This window comes from Podarcis liolepis (genome assembly GCF_965112155.1).
Source record: "Podarcis liolepis genome assembly, chromosome: 1".
In the NCBI taxonomy this organism is placed as follows: Eukaryota; Metazoa; Chordata; class Lepidosauria; order Squamata; family Lacertidae; genus Podarcis; species Podarcis liolepis.
Window position 1 is genome coordinate 78,520,839 of NC_139554.1, and position 26,853 is coordinate 78,547,691.

At 40.1% G+C, this 26,853-nt stretch overlaps 1 protein-coding gene across 5 annotated transcripts in view; it reads right to left on the minus strand.

Annotated features, from left to right (window-relative positions):
* The window catches only part of LOC310695321 (solute carrier family 9 member C1-like), a 59,511-nt gene extending 37,560 nt beyond the window's left edge, over positions 1-21,951 (minus strand). For 4 of the 5 annotated variants that reach the window (XM_083479511.1, XM_083479508.1, XM_083479510.1 and 1 more), the window contains exons 1-9: positions 18,513-21,951; positions 14,670-14,770; positions 12,437-12,562; positions 11,732-11,897; positions 8,421-8,537; positions 6,512-6,673; positions 6,295-6,394; positions 4,850-4,993; positions 1,824-2,001 (exon numbers count right to left, since the gene is read on the minus strand). In XM_083479511.1, the coding sequence (XP_083335637.1) occupies positions 1,824-2,001; positions 4,850-4,993; positions 6,295-6,394; positions 6,512-6,673; positions 8,421-8,537; positions 11,732-11,897; positions 12,437-12,562; positions 14,670-14,770; positions 18,513-18,729 (1,311 nt within the window). In that variant the 5' untranslated portion in view covers positions 18,730-21,951. The remainder of the gene's footprint in view (positions 1-1,823; positions 2,002-4,849; positions 4,994-6,294; positions 6,395-6,511; positions 6,674-8,420; positions 8,538-11,731; positions 11,898-12,436; positions 12,563-14,669; positions 14,771-18,512) is intronic. The other variant, XM_083479509.1, reaches the window with a different exon arrangement.
* Between the last annotated feature and the right edge of the window lie 4,902 nt (positions 21,952-26,853).

Genomic DNA, 26,853 nt, shown 5'->3' on the forward strand with positions numbered 1-26,853 from the left:
CCAAAATATATTTTAAGGTGCTCTTTCTGACATTCGTCAAATATGATCTACGGCAGCTGTTATCAAACTTTCTACTTTTAGGGACCACTTGAGAGGGCTGGAAAATACTGAGGCCCTTCAGTAACAAAATAGTGGTGGGTGCAAGGCAGACCAAGTCACAAAATGTCAGCATGGGGCGAAGCAGTCACAAAATGATGACATGAGATTTCATGATCTACAGGTTATGTTTTGTGCACTTCAGAGCACCTATCCCCCTCCCTAGCAGTAAAAATACAAGTAATAGTAAATGAAATGATTCACAAGTTGCTGTCCTTTCATGACAGCCCAATCAGCTGCCTAAGGAGGCCTCACTATACATAGTGGTGGGCACCCTATACCCATGTGATTTAAACCACAACACTGGGGATTCCATCACAGTTTTTTCTGTATTGGGCATTGCAGGAGTGGGCAAACTTTTTACTCCCAAGGGCCAATGCAGCAATGCACTCAGGGGCCACGTGTCATTGGGCATGCCTGGACACACTTGGTCTATCACATACACATATTCATTCACTCATTCTCTCACACACACATCATCTTGGTTTCCTTGCCAGGGTGAGGCAGGGGAGGACCAACCCTGTTCTAACTAAGCAGAGATCAATTGCTGTAACACAATACCTATTTCAGTCTCCTTATTTTTCAAAAATGGTATGTTTACTGTGTGTTAATTTTATTTTATTGTTAGCTAACTGGGAGGTTTGCTGTTAGGCAAAAAAGGAAAATAAGTACTTTCCATGCTCAACTTTTTGATTGCAAAGAAGCACTTAACCTGCCTTGTAAAATATATATGTATATTAGGAAAGTCACAAAAGGCACTGTTGTGGACAGGCAAAGTTGTATCAAATCTTACCAGTGATGCCAGAAGCACAATCCATAAGTGCTCATTGTACTCCCTCAACCACATTCCAGATAATAACCATTTCTACAGGCACACTAACTGTGCTAAGGGGACTTTCCTAACAAGAAAATACTGAGTTCTGAGTTCTAGAAAGTTAGATTTTGCAACAGGCCACAAACTGCAAGGGGGGAAATGGAAAGAATATTACACAATCTTTTAGCATGAGTGGGGAATCTCAGGCCCAGGGGTTGAATGTGCCCTCTTCACCCTCAAGAGCTTTTGCCAACCCCTGCAATTTCCCCAAAGACAAGAAACTCGCCTACAAAATCTGTGGTTTCCCACATGCCCCTGGGTGGCCACTATGGGAACAGGATGCTAGACCAGATGAGTCATTGGCCTGATCCAGCAGGCCTTCCTTTTGTTCAAATGCCTGGCTAAAATGTGTCCTTGAACTGTGAAAATGCCTTTTACTCATCTAGATGGAGGATAGAGGTGCATGTGGGTGCAGAAACATCTGACTTGTGTGTGTCTGGCATGTAGGTAAGAATACAATGGGAAGAGTGACATCTATTGCTCAGCACACTTTCATCTCTGCCCCTACCTACCATAGACATGCAAACCCCAGAAGATTGTACCCTGGGCTGAAAAATGTTCCTGACTGCTGTCTTAAAGACAGATTAGCAATTATATGCATTAGATTTTAATCTCTTTTCAATGCAAACAATTGCATATTTATTTCTTTGGATATACAGAATTATACTTTCAGTAATATGTTGTGCATACCTTTAATGTAAAAATTAATGGCATACCTACGTTCCCAATATCTATATGAGTACATAAACTGAAAATATGGCGTCAGAAATAAACACATCTTTCTATATAGATTTCCAAGCAGGCTTCTAGTACAAATTGATAATGCTTTCCAAAAATAATGATCTTACTTTACCATGGTTTTAATTTGAAACTCATTTGGAGTTTTGCTTTCTGTTTGGCTAATTCCAAGAGCCATGTTCAAAGTGAAGGTGCCCCTCATTCCGCTCCAAATCAAAACAGCTCCCCAACGCCAATTAAATCCATAGCCGAGACGACTCAAAAAAGGGCTCAACACAAAAACAACCAAACCCCTGAATAAAATAAAAATAAATGCAAAAATGCATTTAAATCTTAAAACACTATGTTAACAAACTAAGCAAACATTTAAGAAAGCATACCCTCGTTAAATAACAGATCATGAGCTTAGCCAAGGGGGGGGGTCAGGGTTTTTTTCCCTGGCTAATGGTAGCATGGCTTAAACTACCAGAACTACCTGAGGAATCACTGCTTCAAATTGTATGCCATGAGGAGCTGATTCCATCTGTTTTTTCACTACACACTCTTAAGAAGATGAGGGAGTCCAGCATGCTATATATACATATTTTTCTAAAAATTGCTTTGCAACTAACTGGAAGTACTCTCTCTTGTTGTCTAAAATCATCCTGAATTATTTGGGGTAGAGCACCAGTAATCTCTGATATAAGAGAACACATTCCCATTAACCTACGGTTAACCTATAGTTGGGTCTGTACATAATTCCCAACTGTTAGACCTCTGACATCACAATGACCTGTGATTGGCAGGTGGGTTGTCCTACCGAAGTTCATCCATGAGATGGCGTAATACAAACATCCAGCCTAAGCCAAAAATATTGCCCATCCCTAAACTACCAGTAAGTCAATCTGTTCAGTGGGAAAACTTGCACTCATCTAACAGAACTTCCCCCTTCTCTCCCCCTGCCTCCAAATATGGTCTGGGGTGCATGGCGGGAGAAGGGGTGGGGGAGTGAAATTCCACTGTGTTAGCAGAAGCTGTTCTGCTTGCTCAATGAGTTAGGTGGGTGCACCCCTATTGTTTCCTTTCAATATAATATGAAATTTGACAACGCTAGAAACAAAAAACCTTCGGTATGTTCAGAAAGTTGCTTCATTAGTTTAAATAGTAAAAGAGATTTTCCAGCTTAAATCTGACCTATTTAACACGTTCCACATTATTCTAAGCCTATTTTAAACCTATTAAAATAAAAATAACACAAATTCTGGGTGTTACATTTCAAGGTGTGTGGGGATTCATCTCTTTAACTTCACAACAGGGATAATAGGGAACCAATAATTAAGTCATAAGAGCATGGCTAAAACTGGTGTCAATTTTCAACAATCACCTTCTGGAACAAAAAGTGTTGACCCTAACTATTAACATATACTTAGGCAATCAGCAATATAGTGAGACAAGTGTGTATCCCTCTTCTAACTTACAAAAGTATGCAAAGAGAACATCAGATGTCTGCTCCTGCTGCAGCTGGGCTGTCCCTTCCCCTAGCACAGGGCCATCTAACACTAATTCCCCTAAGAGAAGGAATCCAGGAGATAGGGAAGCACACAGACAGAAAATGAAATGCTCCTGTTCCTACTTCATTTGAAATGTGTGGTTTGTTCTAAATGTGCAATGTAACCATTGCATTTTATAAATGTTATGAACTGTTTTGAATACTCTAGTCAAAAAGTAAGAGACAAACCTACTAAAAACCTAAATGCATAAATAAATATGAAGTCTTCCTTTGTACTGATTGGGTAACTGTAATAATTTCAGGAAACTGCAGATTTTAAATCTTGTTTTCAGCTTGGAAATACGTCAATTTGCACAGAAGCTATGAATTACCATGGCAATAAAGTCAAAGCACAGAATTGTTTTTCACAAAGGGAATAAATTTAGTATTCAGAAATCAGGTTCCAGCCTCCACTACATCTAATTCATATAAAATTGTCTACTTCAAAATTATTTTGCATTAAGAAACTCTTTGCCAATGTTTAGTTCCCAATATTTTCACTTCAACAGTATTCAGCAACGCACATTACTTGTTTCATTAATGTCCTAATCATTAGGGCCCTGAAATAGTGTATAGGGGCTATCACCCTCTAACCTCCAAGCATTACTCATAAGGCTAGCTGTTTGACAAATGCCACAATTTTCAAAAAGTTATTAAAACAGCCAAACTTTATATTCCTCAGGAAGCAAGGAAGCAAAAGCTCTTGGGCCACCTTAAGATAATTTTCATTCATACAATGCTTGTCCTCTAAAATCTCTGGGAGGCAGATGGGCAAGTGGTTAAGCAGGTGGCACTCAGTGCAAAGTCTTATATATACAATATACACAAAATCTAGACAGACATGTAAGTATTACTTACTAGTGGCTGTCCTCTAGTGCTTAATGCCTAAAGGTTAGTAGCTGCCAAAGTCAGTATCTGGAGGCAACAGCAGCAATAGCAGGGAAGGTGTGTCTCTCTGTTTCTTGTTCATCTTCTCCTTCACTATTGCTTGGAATGCCACTACAGTAGCATCCTTTAAGCCAGGGCATATGAATGTCAATCACACCAGGAATGTTCAAAGCACCAGGAAAAGAGGGTGTATATTCCAATGTATATTCCAACCTTCCTCCAAAGGGGCTCAAGGTGGCAAGGATGAGAATCCCTCCTTGCTGCTACAATCACAGAAGTAGAAGCAACCAGGTGGTCTGGTAGAATGAGCTCTTCACAAAGCAGATTGCAATCCAAACTGTTAAAGAAGCGTGATGATGGCCTGGTTTGGAATAAGTTTCGAATAAAAGTGTGTTTTCAAAACTATGCCAAATTCATACTGCAAACTGGGTAATAGGTTCAGAGGCACCAATACTAGAAGTTCTGGTAAGTATAAGGACCTATTTATGTTCTTCATGGCTCCCATGCAGTTACTTGTGAGAGCATGTGTGCCTTGAACTTAAGAATTTTGGAAAATAATATATAATCTACCATCCTATACATGCATAAAAAGTAAGTCCTAGTGAATTCAGTGTAGCTTACTCCCAGTTAAATGCATTTGGATTGCAGTCTGAAGAATATTAACAGTGAGCTTTGTGAATTGGCAGAAAACATCAATACAATAAGGAAAATCAAACAATTCTTACCTTGTAAGATTTAATGAAAGGTAGACTGTTATAATATAAAAAATAGCACGAGAATTAAAAAATGGAAATGCCTTCTGAGCCAACACAATTCCCGTTATAAGGAATATCATAATGTGAGCCAAAAAGGTCAACATTGACCAGAACCTGTTTAAAAAAAAATGTGTTAAACCATGTTAAGGGGGGCTGACTATTAGCAAAACTATAATTCTTTGCGGTATATAAAGTACAAAAGCATTCTCCCCTCACCCCAACCTCAAAATCAGTTTCTTACAAAACTTTCAAAGCATTTAACACAGTGAATATTTGGTCAAACACAATTTTTTAGATTATATTTTGGATTAGAATTCCACAAAACAAGCTGAAACTAGAGATAGGCAAAACCACACACACACACACAGAGAGAGAGAGAGAGAGAGAGAGAGAGAGAGAGAGAGAGAGAGAGTGTTTCCTAGCAGGTAACATGAGATTTGTAGTTTGCTCTACCTCTCAAACTCAGTTGAGAGCCAGAGGAAATGCAATCCAATACTCAACAGGAAATGGCCAATGAACATGGGATTTGTATTTTTTCTATCTACCATTTGAACTCAGAAGGGAAAGGAAACTACAGATTCTTTGCCTGTATATTTATTTATGAGTAGTTCGGTAGCTAAAATATAAGGTATTAGACTTGATATAAACATGTACAGGTTCATTTTGCAATAAAATTGGTTACAATTTGATCTAAGTGTTTACCAGTTGGGGCTGTTGAGTCTGGCCATATATCACTGTGAAAGAACATAGACTTTCAGAAGGGTAAAACTACAAGTCTTAATCACAATGTAACTCACAGGCTCTTAATACAGAATACACAATGTGCATTTATAATATTATTCTATATTATTGTAGTTATAACATTTTAAAATCAAATGTTCACATTGCAAAAGACAAAAAAGATCTTCCTAATGGTACAGTTCAAATCCAATTTTATGTCCCCCAGGGTTGCATTTCCTTCTTTAAACTACTAAATGCTGACGACGGATCTCCTGTTTCATGTCTAGTTGCGTCTTCAAATCATTGAAAGATCTGACAGGAAATGTTACTTCTGTGTTAATAAACCAGTCAGTTGTTACTCAACCAACCACCATGCTTTATTTATACTACATTAAAAAAAATATTATTCAAAGCAAAAAAAAAAAATTTTAATCAATTACCTCTTGTAGCTATTTCAAGTCTACCAGTCCTTAAGTACCATTTGTCACTGAGAATCTGGTTAACAATAGAAATTTTATGCACTGAATACTTAAAGTGCTTCTACAAGGCATTTTTAAATCTTCTACAAGGACTTCAATCCTATTAGTTCACATTCCTTACACAATATGTAAATGGGATACATTTAGCTACCACAGAAATTTTCAAAATGATTCAAACTGAAATTTAAAGATAAACACTTACTTATGAGCACTTACTTATAAAGAAATATATCCAATCCTGGACTAAAGCTTACAGTATCTAAAAGAAGGCCCAAAATACAAATAGCAATAACTCCAGACATTCCAAGCCATTCAGCTAAGGATAGAAAAAATAGGGAATTGTTATTTTAAAAAACCACTATTATTTAGTTTTATTAATGATTAAGCACAACTGTTTCAAATGCATTACATTTGACAAAGACGTTTAACTTACCAATGAAGAAAATAATGTATGCCATTGAGAAGCTTAGAATTATTTCAACTACTCCATCATTGAAAATATGTTGCAACCAATAACTAACTAATCTTGAAGTAAAAAATCCCAAAGCAGTGCTTGCAAAAAATTTTAAAATCAACTTTATAAAAATTTCTTTAACTGTAAAAGGTAAAAAGAAAATAGTTATTTACAATCTGCTTTCCAATAGTTAATTTAAAGATAATTATAACTAATGATGCTAACTGATTGTACCCTGAACCCTCTTCTTCCTTGGAACCCAGAAGAACAGGTTGCTTACATGCAACTCTTGGTGTTGTTTTTTCAACAGTCATCTATGCAGTCATACATATTAGGTCTATGGATGCACAGAATCTATTCAGGAAACTTTTATAATTATACACTTATTTTTCATATATATCTATATATAAATAATTATGATTTTATATTTTAGACAAGAAAAAAAGAGCAAAATGCAATAGTAGTAGTAAATTTTAAAAAACCCAACCATAACCCCATACAATAGATCTGAGAGACAGAATATTCCAGCTGAAAATGTTAACAGTTTTCAAATGAATTGTCTGTCCTGTTCATAGATCCTGTGCAAGTCCAGCCTTGGGAATTTACTTGAAAAGGAAAAGCCAGTGTTTGGACCAGTTTCAGGAATTCAAAGTCTTTGGATATTGCGTTGGTGGACCTCTGTTATGCTCCGGCTGATATGTATGTGTAAAACTAATAAAATCGTACTAATTTGTGATGAAAGTATGCTTTTACTTAACTTCTAATGACTGACTTTGAGCTTTTGTGTCAGTTTCTCGATCAACGCTAGGTACTACACTTTATAGTTATAGTTACTGTACTCCATTGTAATTCCTTCTAAATATATTCTCTGCTTAGATGTTTTAAGCAGTGCTGCCATCAGAAGGCATCCAATCAAGGACTTACTGCATGACCACATTCTTTAGCACTGCCAATTCTGGGGTCTATATTAAATTTTGTTCAGTGACCTTATTTTTTTCCAGGAAGATACCTTCCCCCAAATCAACAATTTAGGGTAAAACCACCATATATGGTGGTAAGTGCCAAGGTCCTTACAGCCCGTCCAGCAAGAAGCCGATGCATTGGTGCACATATGTAACTTTAATGGAAGAGGCTTACTCAGTGAGAAGTAGAAGCTGGAACTATCACTTCTGCAGATAAGCCTTTTACTCAGCTTGTCCTAACAAGCATCATCTTCTCTGTAATCATTACCTCCCTGCCTGATATCAACTTTACAATGATAGAGTCAATCCCCACTGCTAGACTGACAGCAATAGTCTCATATTTGGGACATCTTCTGTCCCTCTAAAATGCCTTAAATAAAATCTTATCCTTCTTTTAGGTCTTTCCTGAGCAGGGTGTTAACTTCAAAACGTAAGCCAGCTTTCAAACAATAGCAACACCTCCATATTTAGTAAAACTTGAGACAACAAACTGACTCCCAAAGTACTTATTTTTCAACAAAATACCCTACAACCCAGCTTGATGTATTTCTTCCCCCTAGTAATACTGTCTTGTGCCATATCCTTCAAGCATTTGTGTTGCTCTATCTGATGTTATCTATCCACATCCTGGGAAGCTCTGGTGGATCCAAGGCTTCCCCCAATCTGCACAACACCTACCCCTTTCTTCGCCCTGCCATCCACCACCTGAGGAACTGCTATGACAGCAGAGCTACCAGAGTGAGGACGGGACTGATACAGCAGACATCCCTTTTTGTGGGGTGGACCCGCTAGTGACGTGACTATGCCTCTCATGTTTCTTTTTCAGCTTGTATGCCCTAGATCTCAACAGTTAAAAATAAGGCTTGTGGCGTAATATGGATTGTATTTTTATGAGGGGGGAAAAATACAGGACATAATATACTTACTCAATTCTTGGTGAGTTTGTTTTGCAAGATCCCTATATAACTCAAAAATTATTACTGTTGTAGCATCATTAAACAAAGACTCGCCTTTTATTAAGTTGACAACTATTTTTGAAAGCCCTGAAAAAAGGGGGGAAGATAACAAAATGAACAATTAAGTTGACAACTATTTTTGAAAGCCCTGAAAAAGGGGGAAGATAACAAAATGAACAAGTTCTTTTTTATTTTTGCTTCTTAAGTGGAAAGATACTATAACAAGACCCATAAGAAATGGGGGAATCAAAATCACATGATTATGATATGCTTGTTTTTAGTGCATATATTCTTCTCAAACAATGAAGGAAAAGTGCTCTATTCTCTCCATACAATTCCCATTAGCACTTCACCGTTAAGTCTGCCTATACACATGCAGCCATTCTAAAGCTCCCACAGTTCCCATCATCCTTCCATTCAAAAACCTTGCAGAGATGGCGGCTATGAAGTAGAACCGGATAATAAAGGTGGAATGCAAAGATTTAAGCCATTTACAATAGCACTTTGATTCAGCAGCTTCACAAAAATAGATTCCTCAGGCAAATAATATGCAGTAGTGCTCATCAGCGGTTCAAGAGGCAGAAGCTTGATTTTGTTTCCTCCCATGTTTCCTGTTTCTCCAAGAGTGAATATATTTAAATCATTACAGTTTATATCAGCCAGGAAAAAAAGACTGATTCGAATCAACTTTACTTCTTAAATTTCTTAAACAGTGCAAATCTGACAGCTTAATTATTTTAAATTACAGTCAAATAGTATATTACTGTTGTTTTACTTATAACCAGGCCTTGCATCTCTTTGTTGCACAATATAAACTTTGCATACTTTTTTAATCGAGAGAAAGAATGGCCTCAACATACTCCCATATAAAATCATTTTGTGAGAGTTATGAAAATAAAAGAACTTGCAAACTAGATGATTTTGTCTTCTCTTTTTTCCAATATTGCTCCATTCTGCTTCACTTTATGCTAAAAACTGTATTTCAAGTGAAACAAAATACCTCAAAATACTTAATTCGTTCCAGGAGTCCGTTTGACTCTCGAAACCCTTCAAAAACCAAGGTGCAGCTTCTGATTGGCTGCAGGAGCCTCCTGCGCTCAAGTGGAAGCTACGTCGGATGTTCGGCTTTTGAAAAACATTCGCAAACCAGAACACTTACTTCCGGGTTTGCGGCATTTGGGAGTCGATTTGTTCAGCAACTAAGCCATTCAAGAACCAAGGTATTACTGTACCTTAAAAATATGAGCAGGCTTTGTCTGCCTTCAGATTATCCTACAAACCAAAGTTTGGAACACAGTGGTAATGATCAGGTATAAGCCTTTCACTTGTGCAATCCGTCTTATTATTCCTGTGTAAGGAGAGCTGTGCCAAACCAAACTAAAGGCCCATTTAGCCCAACATCCTACTCTCACAGTGGCCAAAGAGATGCCTATGGGAAGCATGCAAATCCATGCATGGCACTATGCCAGGCTTCCTCAACCTCGGACCTCAGATGTTTTTGGCCTACAACTCCCATGATCCCTAGCTAGCAGGACCAGTGGTCAGGGATGATGGGAACTGTAGTCTCAAAACATCTGGAGAGCCAAGGTTGAGGAAGCCTGCACTATGCTATACAACGAATCCCATCCCAGCAACAGTTATTTGGAGGTAGTATGCTTCCAACAGTGGAGAAGACTCCAATCAATTTACAACCAATCACTGATTCAGGTTTGTGCAAAACAATTGTCCAAATGGGAATGGAACCTTCTCAAGTCTTCCCTGCACACAAATGTAAGGAGCAAGGAAGAGAAGGGAGAGCACAAATCACTCACATGCCTGCTTGACAAACCATAGTTTGCTGTTATGTTCAAATCAAACCTGACTCCATTAGGGGATAATATCTTAGATGAATCCCCTAAGATGCTTGAAACTGTATCCTCAGTCAAAATTTAATGTATATTTAACGTTATAGTGACACAATTGACAACTCAACATTAATTCCATAAATACAAAGCTACATAGCTGGTTGTTCATCCTCTTCAAGTACTGGTTTTTGTACAGATCATATGGAAGGGAAAATATCATTCTATTTTTCTTTTTTGCCAGCTTTCAAGCACTTGCCACTTCAACCCCTCTCCTTTTAACCCAAATGTTGAAACATCATTGCAAAACGTACATTAGCTCACCACCATTCCACTTAACAGTCAATCCCACTTCTTTCTCTGAGATAGCATTCTACAGCTAATTGTTCTATTTTCAAATTGTAGCATTTTATTTCCTCAAATAAAACTTTATTTCTGCAAATACTCTGGTGTCATCTTTGTTGCTCCCCTGCTGAATACTTTACAAGGGAGAAACAGTTTTTCAGATGTGAGCAACCTGAGCAAGCACAGTTAACAATGTACTGCCACATAAATGTATACACATATGAAAGAGTTCACTCAGGACAGCCAAAATGACTTCTAACTCTGGCCTCAATAATTCTACCGTATTTTTCACTTTATAACACGTACTAGACCACAAGACGCACCTAGTTTTTGGAGGAGGAAAACAAGGGGGGGAAAATTCTGAATTTCAGAAGCCAGAACAGCAAGAGGGATCACTGCGCAGTGAAAGCAGCAATGGGATAGCTGCACAGCCTGCATCCGCTCCATAAGACGCACACACATTTCCCCTTACTTTTTAGAAGGAAAAAAGTGAGTCTTATAGAGCAAAAAATACGGTAATTTTATTTAACATGTGTATGGGGGGCGGTATCTTTCTGCTCATGTCCCTAAACTGTCCATATCACTTCACATTTGTTTGTTACAGACTACAGTTCATTATCAATTAAGTAAGCTCTGTGAAGGGACGCGGGTGGCACTGTGGGTAAAACCTCAGTGCCTAGGCCTTGCCGATCGTATGGTCAGCGGTTCGAATCCCCGCGGCAGGGTGAGCTCCCGTCTTTCGGTCCCAGCTCCTGCCCACCTAGCAGTTCGAAAGCACCCCTAAGTGCAAGTAGATAAATAGGTTCCGCTTTATAGCGGGAAGGTAAACGGCGTTTCTGTGTGCTGCGCTGGTGCTGGCTCGCCAGAGCAGCTTCGTCACGCTGGCCACGTGACCCGGAAGAGTGTGCGGACAGTGCCGGCTCCCGGCCTCTTAAGTGAGATGAGCGCACAACCCTAGAGTCGGACACGACTGGCCCGTACGGGCAGGGGTACCTTTACCTTTAAGCTCTGTGAAGCTATATTGTAAACAGTACACTCCACATTCAAGTATTATAATGAATTCAGCTTATCAGAAAAATCAGTGTAAATACCTACCAATGTTTCTTACAGAAGCCACAGAAAGGATAGGGTCTGTTGTGCTAAGAATTATTCCAAATAGCATGCTATCATCCCAGGACCAATTATACTTATTAATTTTATAAGTTAACCATCCAAGGAAAGCACAGTTCATCAAAAATCCAGGAACTGCAAGAATTAACACCTGCAATGACAATATATATGTGTGTGTGTATCAATCATTTGCAAAATAAAATTACATTAAACTCAAGTGGATAAGGCTGGAGATTTAATGACACAGTGCTATACATGACATGACAGTCAATCAGCTCATATGAATGAAAATGTTAAAAAGGTACTTGTAGGGTGATAGCCAACTAAGTTTTACTTGGAGCATTCTTGCCCAATTGTTGGTGCCTTTCATTTTCTCACTGCAAATTATGCACACACATACATCCAACATACATTTAATGCCCAAGACTTCCCCCAAAGAATCCTGAGCATTATAGTTTCCCATTCACAGAGCTACAGTTCCCAGTAGCCTTAGCAAACTACAGTTCCCAGGATTGCTTGGGGGAAGTCAAATGCTTTAAATATGAATCGGATGTGTTTTAAACAAAACTATTTTCCTGGAAAATATTACTTTGGGGTTTGATTGGACACATTTGTGTGTAATATGCAACTATATCCTTAATGTGAAGTTTGAAGTAAATTTCTAAACAGAAAACTGTATATATGTCTTACCTGCCAAAATGATTTTCGAAATATATAAAAATCCATCTCAAATGCAGCTGTAAATATTATAACTGGTGTAAACAAATGAAGGAAAAGTACAGGATCTATATCTGCAATGCTCTTCACAATAGGAATCTGGCAACACAAAATGAGTACAAGGAATTGTTAATTGTGAATACGTTTATATTATTTTACATATTTCTTCCCCGCCCAAGCATATGATCAGAGGGAGTGGAGAAAGAGTACCTAGATTTCTTCTGTACAAGGAGAATAGCAAAGGAGGAGGCAGTGGCATAGAAAGGGGGGTACGGGCCGCCCTGGGTGTCATCGCTGAGGAGGGTGACAAAAAACAACTTGCGCCCCCACCGCATGCCCCTACCTATGCCACTGCAGGAGCACTCTCCCTCGAGTGATTTCCAGAAACCAGAAGCATGGCTGCCTCCAACTTTGCAGGCAGAGCACAGCCCTTATGGCTAGTAGCCTTCGACAGCCCTCTCCTCCATGAATTTGCCTAGGCTGCCTCCTCCTCTCCGTCTTCCTTGCCTGCTTGCTTTGGCACAGTAAGTCTCTGCGAAGGAAAGCCACTTCCCTCTGCAGGAACTGGGCGAGTCCCAGCGCGGGCAGCCAGGCAGAGAGCGAGGCTACCCCTGGAGGCCAGGAGGGGATCTTCCTGCCAGGTTTCAGCCGCCTGGAAGGTTTCCAAGGCTTGATCGGGTTGAAATGGGCTGAGCCTGCTTGGAACAGGTACAGTGGTACCTCGGGTTAAGAACTTACCGTAATTTGTTCTGGAGGTCCGTTCTTAACCTGAAACTGTTCTTAACCTGAGGCACCACTTTAGCTAATGGGGCCTCCTGATGCCGTCGCACTGCCATCACGTGATTTCTGTTCTCATCCTGAAGCAAAGTTCTTAACCCGAGGTACTATTTCTGGGTTAGCGGAGTCTGTAACCTGATGCGTCTGTAACCCAAGGTACCACTGTATTGTTGGGGGTGGTGTGGGAGTGAGTTAATACTTTTTGCTAGGTCTGGGTTGCTCTGGGTTTTATGACTGCATGGTGGAAGTTGCCTTTGGAGGCTTGCTGCCCTAAAAAGCAACTTTTGAATCTCTGCAATAAGCCAGAAACCCACCATCCGGCCCCATTTCTTCCCCTCTCCATAAGCGGGCTGCATTCTTCTTTCCACCATCAGCATACGTCCAGCCACAGTCTAGTCGCTGGCTCCTATGGTAGGGAGCAAGAGCAATGAGGGGAGGGCTCGGGGAGTTGAGGGAGAAGAGTTTGGAGAACCACACTTAGGTGTAGCTAGGTGAGGCAGGGGGCAATGGACGTCACACTGCAGGGTCTGCAGCATGCCTGAGTCACTCATCTCTCCTGAGGGGGAGGCGGTGGGGTGGGCGGACTGCCTGCAAGCTCCGCGCTGCTTTTTTGAGCAGCACGGGACTTGCGTCTGCCCATCGCCTCAGCTGCCCTACAGCTGAGGAGGAGGCTGCGGAGAGGCTCCATGCAGCACACCTTGCCTTGGCTTGCTCCGCCCCATGGGCGGCTTGCTCTGTCCCCGGCTGCTAAATTGTAGAGTTGGAATCAGTGTTAGATGGGAAGCTGGGTGTCTGAAACTTTACCCTTGTGCAGTAGCTTTTAGTGCCCTCTGGTAAAACAATCTACAAGTTAATTTTTACAGAAACAATGATGTTTGAAACATTTTTAAAATGATAAGTCCTTGGCTCAAGTTGGAATTGGGCTTGGCATACCATGCTCTTCCCTTAAAATATATGCAAGAAGCCTGTTTCTTCCAAGCTCATTTCCAAATTTCAGATCTCTCCCCAAACCCTCTCCCCTGAAAACCCATATATTTTGCTCTGCCACTTCTTTCAGTAGCAAACACTTTTCAATCTGGGTATTTCCCAAGCTGAATGGCTTTTAAGTGGCAGAACCCCCCGACTCATCTTCAAGAAAGCAACTTGAAGAGGGGTCCACAAATCCACTTTGCCTAGAGACACCTCAAAATGCTAAACTGGCAACAGCAACTACTGTTATCCTCTGTAGGCTAGTAATGTGGAGACAATTTGCATAAAGACCTGGTGTCAGAGACATGCAGGGAGAGCAGAGATGGAATTGAATTTCCTCTCTCCTTCTGCCTCCTCCTCAACCTACTGTGTCTGCAACAGCACTTCGTTTACAAAATATCAGTAAAATCTATTCCCTTATTAGTTATTGAAATGGGAGAAATTAATAGTTCTCCATTACCTGAGCTGAAAAATGGGGTATTGTTCCAATGCCAGTTCCTACTAAACATACAATTACCAGAATAGGAATTTTTACTTCTTTGATAATTGTTCGTAACAGGGCTGAGGGAAAAAATATATTACAAATGTAATCAATACTACTGTTACATAATTACAAGAATGTCAGTAAATAACTATAGTTTTATTAATTCAATGTTTCTTTATAAAAATGTTTATCAACATTTCTATAAATAAAATGAAAACTATCAGCTGAACACAAATTTTTTTTACAAAAAAATAAAATAGTATTAAACACAACACTGAACCATCATAAAAATTACTGACTTATCTTAAAGGTTTAAACTACTGAACATGCCTCTTGACATAAAGAAAGTCTTCATCAAAATCCTATCACTAAAATTACAAGTAAATTAGAGATTTATAAAATCTAAATCTTAGTGTCTCTGTTGTGTTTTATAAATTTGCTAGTTGTTTTGAGGACAATCGTTGAAAAATACGATATAAATTGACAGAATACACACACACACACACACACAAATACAGTGGTATTAAAATAAAGATATATTTGATAAAAAAATTATCTAATCTCGTCTAGTAATTAAAGGTTTTGGAGGTAAAAACAGTTTGGGTCTTTTAGAGTTCAGAAAGTGCTTTGGGACAAATATTTCCTGCCCGTGCACTTGTTTCTATTCCCCCACCCCCAGTGTCTGAAAACCAATGGATTTATCAATAAATACAATATTACAAAGATAATATGTCTGGAGGACTTTTGTCTTCTGTAAAAGCTGTCCTGAACTTTATCAAACTCTAGAAAGAGCAGAATATTTCACAACAGCATTAAAGTAATTGCATAACAGATTTATACTAGAGATGAGAGCTGTATACCTTGTCATTTTTTTAAAAAAGTATATTGCTTCTTAAAGAAATATAGAAACCTTTTGGGGAAGTAATATGCCTGTAGTTATTTTATTTTTATAATTCTGTACAATTATAATATTTAGAGTATGATCTGTCTAGGAAAAGCATTTTTATCCCATTGATTTCAGTGGGAAGTAAACACTTCTTAAATCACCGATTGAAATTAATGGGACTTTAATTTGGCTGAATCATGACCATATTTATATTCTAATGTAATTCTGTATAATTATATAAACATATTTGTTATGGACTACCATTAAGGCAATAAGCCATTGTTTGATGTATAAGGATACAGATATAAATTGCACATAAAATATTATTAAGAGACATTTTTGTTAATTATATTGCACAAAGGGATGTGTCATAATGCCATAATATTTATTGGATTGCTTTCTTCTTTGTGACTGAATTCTACTATAAAGATTAAAATAATGAATAAATCATAATTTGAGTCACTTCTATAGAGGGAAAGAGAATTTCTCCATTTATTGCAATGCAACAAACTCATTTTTAAAGGAATAGTATTTAGATGTAACTTTTTTCACCATTAAAATACAGTTTAAGAAATAGTGTATTAGATGCTAAAAGATCCCATTCATTCACCCATTCTAAACTGCTAAAAAAAAGAGTATATGCAAATAATAGTTTAGCTCTCATATAAATGCAAAGTTCTAATTCAATAATGAGACTCTTATTACATCCTGAGTCATGAGTAGCATTTAAGGGCTTTCTATGCAGCTGCAGATATTTCAACTGAGTTATGATGATGATGCTTTCAAACACAGAACACAATATTCTCTGTAATATGGCAAGAAAGTTTAAAAGCAGTTTGTCTTCTTCAGATGGTTTGGCATTCAAATTCTCAGTAACTGGATAGATTACCTGATGTGATACGGCAAAAGTATATAAAAATGTGTGACTGTTAAGGGAATTGTGTTTAATCCAGTTCATATGAATAACCTTTCATTCCTTCATTCATATTTCTGAGTATAAATGGCATTATTGTTTATGTTTAATATTTTTAAAGTGAATAGTTATAATAGGTTGATGGCCTGGGGCACTTAATTATTTTAATTACTAGATAACTGCCATCTTTTAATTTTTTAGTACACTGCTATTATTTTTATTATATAAATTTATAAACCACTTTACTGCCTGAAATAATTGAAGCAATGTACACTATAAAAATAAGACTCAAAACTATGCGGAAAACCTCTAAAAAATAATGAAAGAATATCTAACGATATACAATTAGCATTCCATAAATGACTGGGTCACACCGCAAGGAAGCCCTTCTTCAATCAAACTGTGATATTCCTAAATCTTTAGTGGTTTCTAAACCTATTTCCAAAAAATGCATGACAACTGCAATAAAGTGTTCATAATGGGAGGTGGGTATGTGAAAAAGAAGCTAGTCTCTCTCATTCCTTTTTAACCTATCTAGTTCCAATAAGTTGAGGTTAATTTTCTTATATTATAAATCCAGAATCATTTAGCGAAATTTATGGTTGGCTATCTAACTCACATCAGAGATGCAACAAGTATCACCTCTGTATTGCTTCTTGGAACCATCCAGCCAGTTAGCCAGAGATGGTCTCTCTCATAACCTGTTTTGCAAGGCCACCCAAGACTTCTCGAGCAGGTAATATGTAACTAGCTAAATTATATGTACTTTAGTGGTTTTATTTGCAAATCTGATTGCTGCCTCCCACTTTTCTCAATTTCCCCAAATAAATTTGTTTATGCTTTGACATTTGACTTCATTGGTTTTAAAAATGCAATTCTAGGGAAATCTTTGCTAAGTGTTAAGACTGCATGGATGTCCAGGTACGTTTTGTGTCCTAAGGATATTTCACAAGATTTGTTAAGTTTTGTGTCTTCAGGGCTTTGGAGGAGTAGATACATCTCTGTAGTTTTTAATATTTCTAGAGACGAGTTTAAGAGAAGCTGTCCTTGTCAGTAAGGCTTATAAATCCCCCAAATAATCGAAGTGTAGAGCAGAAAAATGGGAACCTGTGACTCCCTGGTGTTGTTCGATTCCCACTCCAATCAGCCCCAGCCAGTATAGTTCATGTTCAGGGAACAATAACTGGAAGGCAAGATAAGTGGCCTAGTGGTTTCTTCAGGTTAGGATCAGCATGTAGTAGCAGCATATCCAAAGGAACCAACTACTAGGGTCCAAGGGGTATTCAATATAATATTGGAGGGCTGCCCCCAAAAAAGTTGATGGGCAATGCCGTTCAAATGGTGTGCATGCACTGTGTCATGTGATCGATTATGCAGCGCAGGACTTAGCTCCCCCCAATATTTAATTCAAGTTGGTACCAATTTATGGCATGGGGTCCTTACACAAGAAGCAGAGTGAGAGGTTCCACTATGGAAAGTCACCTGCAGCTGGGTATTTTATGTAAAATATTTACTCCACTTTTCATTTTAGTTATCCCACAAGGTAGCTTGTGGTACTAACATAGGAAGAGACCTTCTGCTTCAGGTCAGTGGCCCACCTGGTCCAGTCAACTAGAATTAGATCCCTATAAGCTCACAAGCAAGACCTTCTGCTCTACACCTTCCCTGCAGGTGTTATTCAGAAGGCCTCCGATTGCATTAAAGCAGCAGGAAAAGAAAATGCACCTTGCGGGGGTTGTGCATTGCTGAACACCATGCCTCTCTTATTTAGGCGTCCAATTAAGCATCTATGATAGTCAACATGCAAACCTTTAGCAATTCTAGCTAGCATTTACTACATCTTATCCGTGTGCTTGGCACTCCACAATACCAAGTTGTCTTATGTTATACGGTTGTTTTGTGAGGGGGGGGAGTCTGCGTTTTCACAAGCTTATCGTACGGACCCACTCATAAGAGTGGCTAACGTGGCTGCTTCTTGCACTAGCGCGAGCTAATGCAACTCAGCAGCCACTAGCCCTACCTCCCAAGAGGAAGCTCATAAAAACCACGAGCACAATCATCGGCCGCTTCTTCGCGATGAGGTGGTAGCTGTCGTAATACAAATCGTCGTCGTCGTCATGGTTATGGCGCATCGAAATGTAGGTCCGGCGGCCGGAGCCCGGGGCGGGCAAGCTGAGGTTTAAGTCGCCCCTCGCCTTCCACAAGGCCTCGGCCTCCGCGAAGTACGAGAAGCCCATGGGCTTCTAGGAGGGAGCCGGAGCCAGGGAGAGAGGCCGCTGGGGAGCCGCCCACAAGATCCCCTTCGCGTGCGAAAAGTTTACGTGTTCGCGAGCGGCCTCGGCGCCTTCAAAAGTTGCGGGCTGAGCGGTCTCTTCCCCGCCCTGAAAACGGCGAGCTCCGACAGGCAAACGGCCGTTTCCGCTTCCCGGCGGCTTTCGTCCGCGGACGGCGGTTGTCCGTTGGAGTTCAAACTCACCTCACGCCGGGCCTCCCCCGCCAGCACGTGCCTATGTCGTCAGGAGAATTCGGTGGGCGAGGGCGCTGGTGGAGGTTGAAGGCAGGCGGCAACTCCGCCATCATCATTGGCATCCCCTCAGACAACTTCCCTGGGCGCGGGGACCAGGGAGAGCACAGCATCCTGCCACTAATCCTACTGGGCCTCATTCCCCTCTAAGGCTGTGGAGTGTCAGAGGGAGAGCAAAATGGCACCCACAGCCAAGAAATGTCTTCAGCCAGCCCTAATCCTGTTGCTGCCTTTCTGATGTAGGAGATTTGAGTCTATGCTACCATAGGCTTCCCCAAGCCTCTAGTGCGTGTAATTCAAAGTGCTTGCATGGGAAACGCAATTCAGGAAATAGCAATGTAATGTTGCATTGTGTACATTTTAAAAAAAATTGTTTTTTTTAAAAATTAGATTTGTATCCTACCCTTCCTCCCAAAGGAACACCAATGTGTCAGCCAACATGCTCAGTCCTCACTGGGTTGTTTGGCATTGGTAGGGATCTATTTACCCCCTGTTAATTTACAAACATGTATTTATGCATACACACCTGGGGGTCCCCCATGTATGTAGAATCAGTAGATACTTGATCACCTAGTTGATAATTAGTGGATAGAGGTAGGACTTGCAACAAAATGCTGCAGTGCAGTGCATCTTCTCCTAGTAAGAGCACTCTTGTTCCAGATTCCTGGTAGCCTGCCATGCTCTTCTCCAGTTTTCAGAGATCCAAGTACAGAGGCTAGCTGTGCTCAGACAGTTATACAGTAAGGGAAATACACTTTCCATGTGCATTGGTAAATATTTACCTGTCTGGCTAGCTTGTGGGTGCAGGAGAAACATTGATCCTTGCCATAACATGAGAGAAATAGGTTCCAGTGCAGTTAAGTTTATCCTTAAGCACAAAGCATTAAAATATCATTTTACATGTTCCAGAACTAGTCTGTCAAAGAAACTGCTTTCAGGAATAGTCCCTTAGCACTACTTAAGCCCTGAATGACATGTGACATGTAGCTTGCCCTTGTTTTTCAATATTTTATAAATTATGCCATTTCTAATCCTGAATTAAATGGTGCCTCAACAGTCACAGTTAATTTTTTCCCCAATTGAATTTTGTCCTAAATATCCCTACTTTGTCCAGAAAAACATAATAATTATTGACATAATTTATACCCCACACCTTCATCATAGAGTTATGTTCCCAGGATCTTATAGAATACTGGGGGGGGGAATACAATTAAATAATAATAATGCAGACAGACAAAAGCAATAAATTAAAACAAGCTAAAACAGCAACAATAAATTTGAATAGATGGTAAACTAAAACTATTCTAAGTTAAATAATGTTTAGCAGTTCTTAAAAGCCTGGGAAAACAAATGTTTTTGCCTGATAGTAGGCAGGCAGAAAAGTTTGTCTGGTCAACACCCGCCATACTTCTCATGGTGGGAGCACCCATTGAGAGGCCTCAGTGGACAGGTGGACTGATATGAGAGGTGAACCCAAAAATGCCTGTGTTCTGAGCTGTATAAAGCTTTTAAAAATTAAAATCTTTATTAAAATTTAAAACTTTCTAAATTAAGTTCAGAAGCTCATAGACAGCCAGCAGAGCTGTTTTAATACAGGCAAGTTGTGATCTCTTTGCCTATGCTTGTTTAGCAAATGAATCTCAGCATTCTGGACTTACTGCATGTAGAGCACATTGCAGTAACCCTACTTGGAGGTTCCTAGAACATGGGTAATTTCTGATAGATCATCCAGGCTGGGCTTCAGTCAGCATATCACCCTCCTCAACTGATAGGTCTGTTGTACCTAACACTGTACCATTACTTTTTCTGCCTCACCTGACCCAGCTGGAAAAGAGAGCTACGTATCCTCTGATGACCTCATTCAGCAGTTTCATATAAATTATGAAACATACAGGGGCATTTTACCCACTCATGCCAAGGGAGAAGCAAAGTCGGAGCAATCAGGATGCAAACATCAGCACTTAGCTTGTGCATATTATTGGTTTATTAAGTCAAACTTCTTGGCTTACTCAGGAAGATGGGGCAGTGTGCTCCTCTCAGTATGCAATGTAGTTTTTCAGGAGTTAAGATTTCTTAAGTTTGGAAGTGATAAAGAAGCTTGTTGATGAAGTCATCAGGCTCTTGTGTGCTGCCCAGAGAACAGAGCTGAAGTGTGGGTGGCTTGCTGGGCAGGTGAGTTGAACCCACACATCAGCCTTACCAAATGTACACATCCCCCCCCATCCAGGGCCAGATTTAGATGTGAGGCCCCTCCCCATCCCCCACCCTCACAACTAGAAGAAAATGGAAGAGTGTTATAAACAAAATTGAGTGAACCCAAGGATGATGACAGGTATTTAAAATTCTACAATTCACAATTTCTCCTCTAAAGGACATAATATATTGTTAAATACCATGGTGATTTTTAAAAAATGCATAAAATTAACACTGAAAAACTTTTGCAACAACTGAACTTTGTAAACCTTTTGTGGGGTTATGGCCTGGGCAGGCATGACAGCGCATGAGTTACATGGAGGAGGGCCTTTTCGCTGGTGGTGCCCATTGTATGCCTCACTCTTCCCAGACCTGCTCTCTTTTGGCCTGCATTTTGGAGCTTTATAATTTAGGAAGACTTTGGAAGAACTGGTTGATAAGTCTTATCAGTTGCTGACATATGAACAGATTTTATTTGCTGCTATTCAGTGCTTCTGGTGCACCAGGGTTTACACCAGCGTAATAGAGTTGGACAGGATGCCGGAAGGGATACAATTTATGAGCTTTCTCCATTATCTGAACAGCAGGGGGTGTTCAGTCAACAGTGCAAAGGCTGAGCTGAATCATTCCCTGCTGGTTACCTGCTTTAAAAACAACATAAAACCTCTTGTTACGTAAAACATACTCAATAGATACACGAGACGTAACCGACTGTACTTTTTGCATAAATAAAGTATACTATTCATGTATCATATTGTAAACTTCAATGAAAGTAACTCATAAAGTTCAATGAAAAAAGCAGAAGACCCAGTGGATCAGTTCATTCTCTAATCAGTTCATGCATAAGGTCCATACACGTATTAGTGTCTTTTCCACCTGTGTCCATAAAGTCCAAACAATCCACATGAAAGGTTGTTACAATTCCACAGAATCCTTTCACAGACTCTAAGACAAAGATTTCCGGAATATTAGCCTTGTTTCGCCGTCCTGGGCTTCTTCAGTAGTACAAGTTCTAGGTAATGCAAATAAATACAAAATCGTGATCTCACACATTTTTACAGAAAGAATAATATAAAAACCATAAACAACTGTACATACCATATGTGATATAACAGGACAGTGGATCTTATGGCAGTGAATCTTATGGTGATAAGCAGCAACTGTTACAAAGTAGAGTTATATGGACAAATATGATTTGAGTTACAGGAGTTGGCAATCCACAAAATTTATTTCTTAAAGTGACCCATATGGCACGACAAACTTAGTCTATGCACTCTGGTGTCATCGGGACATAAAAAATCAGCTAAACCTTCATCTATATAGCTTAAAGAGAAGACTTCATTTAGAATGACCTGTAATTTATTTTTCACTGATGTGGTAGGGTCACTAGGTATAGGCGAGTAGAAATTTGAATTGCTTAATTGTTTCTCTGCTTCCTCAATGTAGTCAATCTTATTCATTAGTAGAATGGCTCCCCCTTTGTTTGCTGGTTTTATAATTAATTTTTTTATCAGTAGTAAGTTCGTTCAAGATCAGAGAATATTGCTTACTCAAATTGTACTGCCTGCAACTCCCTATCTTCTTCTCTCTAATGTTTAGGTCACGGTGTACTAAATGTTGAATTTCTAGATCAAGGAAAGGTAAATGATGTGGACTTGATGTTCCTTCAAAGGTCAAGTGTCGATTTACACTATTAATCCAGCGGTTAAACGGTTCATGGGCCATGATTTACACTATTAATCCTTCCAGTCGGGATTCAGGCCTCATCATGGGACTGAAACTGCCTTGGTCGCACTGGTTGATGATCTCCGGCGGGCTAGGGACAAAGGTGAGAGCTGTTTCCTAGTTCTGCTGGATCTCTCAGCGGCGTTTGATACCATCTACCATAACATCCTTCTGGACCGTCTTGAGGGGCTGGGAGCTGGGGGCACTGTCATACAGTGGTTCCACTCCTTCTTCCTGGGCCGTGTTCAGAAAGTGGTGGGGGAGGATGAGTGTTCAGACCCCTGGGCTCTCACTTGTGGGGTGCCTCAGGGTTCTGTCCTCTCCCCCATGCTTTTCAACATTTACATGCAGCCGCTGGGAGAGATCATCAGGAGGTTTGGGCTGGGTGTTCATCAGTATGCAAATGATACCCAGCTCTACCTCTCTTTTAAATCAGAACCAGTGAAGGCGGTGAAGGTCCTGTGTGAGTGTCTGGAAGCGGTTGGAGGATGGATGGCGGCTAACAGATTGAGGTTGAATCCTGACAAGGCAGAAGTACTGTTTTTGGGGGACAGGAGGCGAGCAGGTGTGGAGGATTCCCTGGTCCTGAATGGGGTAACTGTGCCCCTGAAGGACCAGGTGCGCAGCCTGGGAGTCATTTTGGACTCACAGCTGTCCATGGAAGCACAGGTCAAATCTGTATCCAGGGCAGCTGTTTACCAGCTCCATCTGGTACGTAGGCTGAGACCCTATCTGCCTGCGGACTGCCTCGCCAGAGTGGTGCATGCTCTGGTTATCTCCCGCTTGGACTACTGCAATGCGCTCTACGTGGGGCTACCTTTGAAGGTGACCCGGAAACTACAACTAATCCAGAATGCGGCAGCTAGACTGGTGACTGGGAGCGGCCGCCGAGACCATATAACACCAGTCTTGAAAGACCTACATTGGCTCCCAGTACGTTTCCGAGCACAATTCAAAGTGTTGGTGCTGACTTTTAAAGCCCTAAACGGCCTTGGTCCAGTATATCTGATGGAGCGTCTCCTCCCCCATCGTTCTGCCCAGACACTGAGGTCCAGCTCCGAGGGCCTTCTGCAGTTCCCTCACTGCGATAGGCCAAATTACAGGGAACCAGGCAGAGGGCCTTCTCGGTAGTGGCGCCTGCCCTGTGGAATGCCCTCCCATCAGATGTCAAAGCGATAAACATCTACCTGACATTCAGAAGACATCTGAAGGCAGCCCTGTTCAGGGAAGTTTTTAATATGTGACATTTTAGTGTATCTTTCGTTGGAAGCCGCCCAGAGTGGCTGGGGAAACCCAGCCAGATGGGCGGGGTACAAATAATAAATTATTATTATTATTATTATTATTATTATTATTATTATTATTATGGCCTTCAAATGTGCTCCCAGTGTGGCCAATATCTTTATAAGAAATTTTGATTTAAAACACATAAAAAAGGCATGTAGTGCCTTGAAAGAAAACATTATGAAAATGATATACAGGTGGTACATGACCCCAGTCAAACTTGCAAAGATATACCATCTGTCTGACAATAAATGTTGGAAATGTAAGGAGGCTGAAGGAACATTCTTTCACCTCTGGTGGACATGCCCGAGGGTGAAGGCTTTTTGGGAAATGATTTATAATGAGTTGAAAAAGGTATTTAAGTATACCTTTCACAAGAAACCAGAGGCCTTCCTCCTGGGCATTGTGGGCCAGAGAGTGTCAAAGAAGGATAGAACTTTCTTTTTATATGCAACTACAGCAGCAAGAATCCTTATAGCCAAATATTGGAAGGCACAGGAGCTACCCACGCTGGAAGAGTGGCATACGCAACTGATGGACTATATGGAATTAGCCGAAATGACCGGCAGAATCCGAGACCTGGGAGAAGAGGCAGTGGAAGAGGATTGGAAAAAATTTAAGGACTATCTACAAAAACATTATAAGTTATATGAATGTTGAGAATTTGCTAAGTTTTGGGAAAAACATGCTTCAGTATTGAGATTTGAAAATGGTGGAAATTAAGTTATGACAGAGAAAAGTCTAAATTTTAGAGTATATAGGTGAAAGTATAAATACGCATGAAACAAGGTATCAATTTGCTGTTTATTTATTTATTGTGAAGAAAGCAGGGGATGGAAGATGTGGGGAAGTCCAGTAGATTATGAAAAATGATCTGGAAAAGTGAATTTTCTTTCTTCTCTTTTTTTAAATTTTTTCTTTCTTTCTGTAAAATGCTTTTGATGTGTTATTGATGAAGTATCGGACCTTGGGAAAAAAGCAATAAAAAATATTATTATAAAAAAAACACATAAAAAAGTTTATGTCCATGCTGTAGTGTAGTGTTTATGCGACTGTGAATAAAAGGTGGCTGGGCTCATTGTCTCGGGGTTTGGGGGGGAAGAGGTGACAAAACTCATTTCCAATAAGTGCCCCCCTTTATTTTCATAACAAGTCCTTGAGTCTGTACTCTGAATGGTGACACCAGGGACCTAGAAGGTGCAGGGCTTGTCAGTCCAACCCCTGCACAGTCTCATCAGTCTCATCAGGGCTGACCTTAAGGCAATGGAGCAATTGGGCCAAATTGGGCCCCACGGGCCGCTCCTAAGGGGGCCCCTGCACCAGGGCAATCTAGATGGATTTTATTTATATCTATAAGATTTTGCAGACTTTGGCTGTGAACTGGGGCCCTACAAAAAAAAAAAAAATCAAGTTGCGCCCCACTGCTTCAAATTGGACCCCACTGGCTTGCCCTAATAGTTTCTGGGCCTGAGTTGCCCTGACCTTGCATGAAGTCTTGATTTACAATTTTGGGAGAGGGGAGACTGAAGCACTGGGGAGCGGGCAGGCTGGCGAGGCCCCCTAGATTTAGAGGCCCAAGTTGTCCTGCCCTCTCATGAAGTCTTGGGTTTACAGTTTTGGGAGAGTGGAGACTGCCCACTGGGGAACGGGAGGGCTGGTGGGGCCCCCTAGATTTAGAGGCCCTAGGCTTCAGCCTACTTAGTCTATACATAAATCCAGCACTGACCCCATCCAAACTAGCCCCTTAGTCTAGGTCTCAGTTCGGCCTTATACACTTTCATTATTTATTTGAATACTTTATTGAGAATACATTAATAGGGCTTTGATATAAATACTATTTTGATGTGTGCATAGATAGATAGATAGATAGATATTAGATAGATAATAGTGTAGTGTACCAAATAATAGTGAATGGGTTAGATAGATAGGTATAGTTGTAGTTTAAGGTTAAGAACATAATTATTGTTGAGTAATAAGAACAAAGGGATTTCCAAAGTGACTGATAAATATAAGGGGTAGTTCTATAACTTAGAAGAGAAAATAGACTTTTATTCAACATAAATTTTAATACTTAGCTCAGTTTGACACTGTTTTACAGGTGCAAAATGGGCAAATGATTCATAGCTCTAAGGCTATCCACATTCTGCCCCCCTTCCCTGTGTTAGACAAGAAAATGAGAAGACAATGGCAAAGGCTTGGAAAAGATGTAGAAAATGAGCCTTCCCTTATTACCATCCATTTTCATGGTTTTCCATCAATTTTCTCTGCTTCTGGTTGATTAAAAAAACACCCACAATTGTTCCCACAAATGTGACAAAATGAAAAAAAGATGAAGGCAGCCTCTGTAGCTGTTGTAGATGATATATAAAATAAATATCACATACAGAAATACATTCAGGGCATTAGAAAATTGTAAATGGCAGGTCCACAGCATCTTCACATCAGGGTGCAACTGCTATCTTCAAAATATCTAATGCCTTGACTGAAGCCCCTAAATGGGTGGATAATAATGAGTTGAAGGAAATCTCAGTAATGTGAATGAAGGGAGCTTCAAAGGACTTCAAAGAACAGGAAGAACTGGCCACATCTATGTCATGTACTTGGCCATGTAAGTGTTTGGGACTTCCCATGTTTT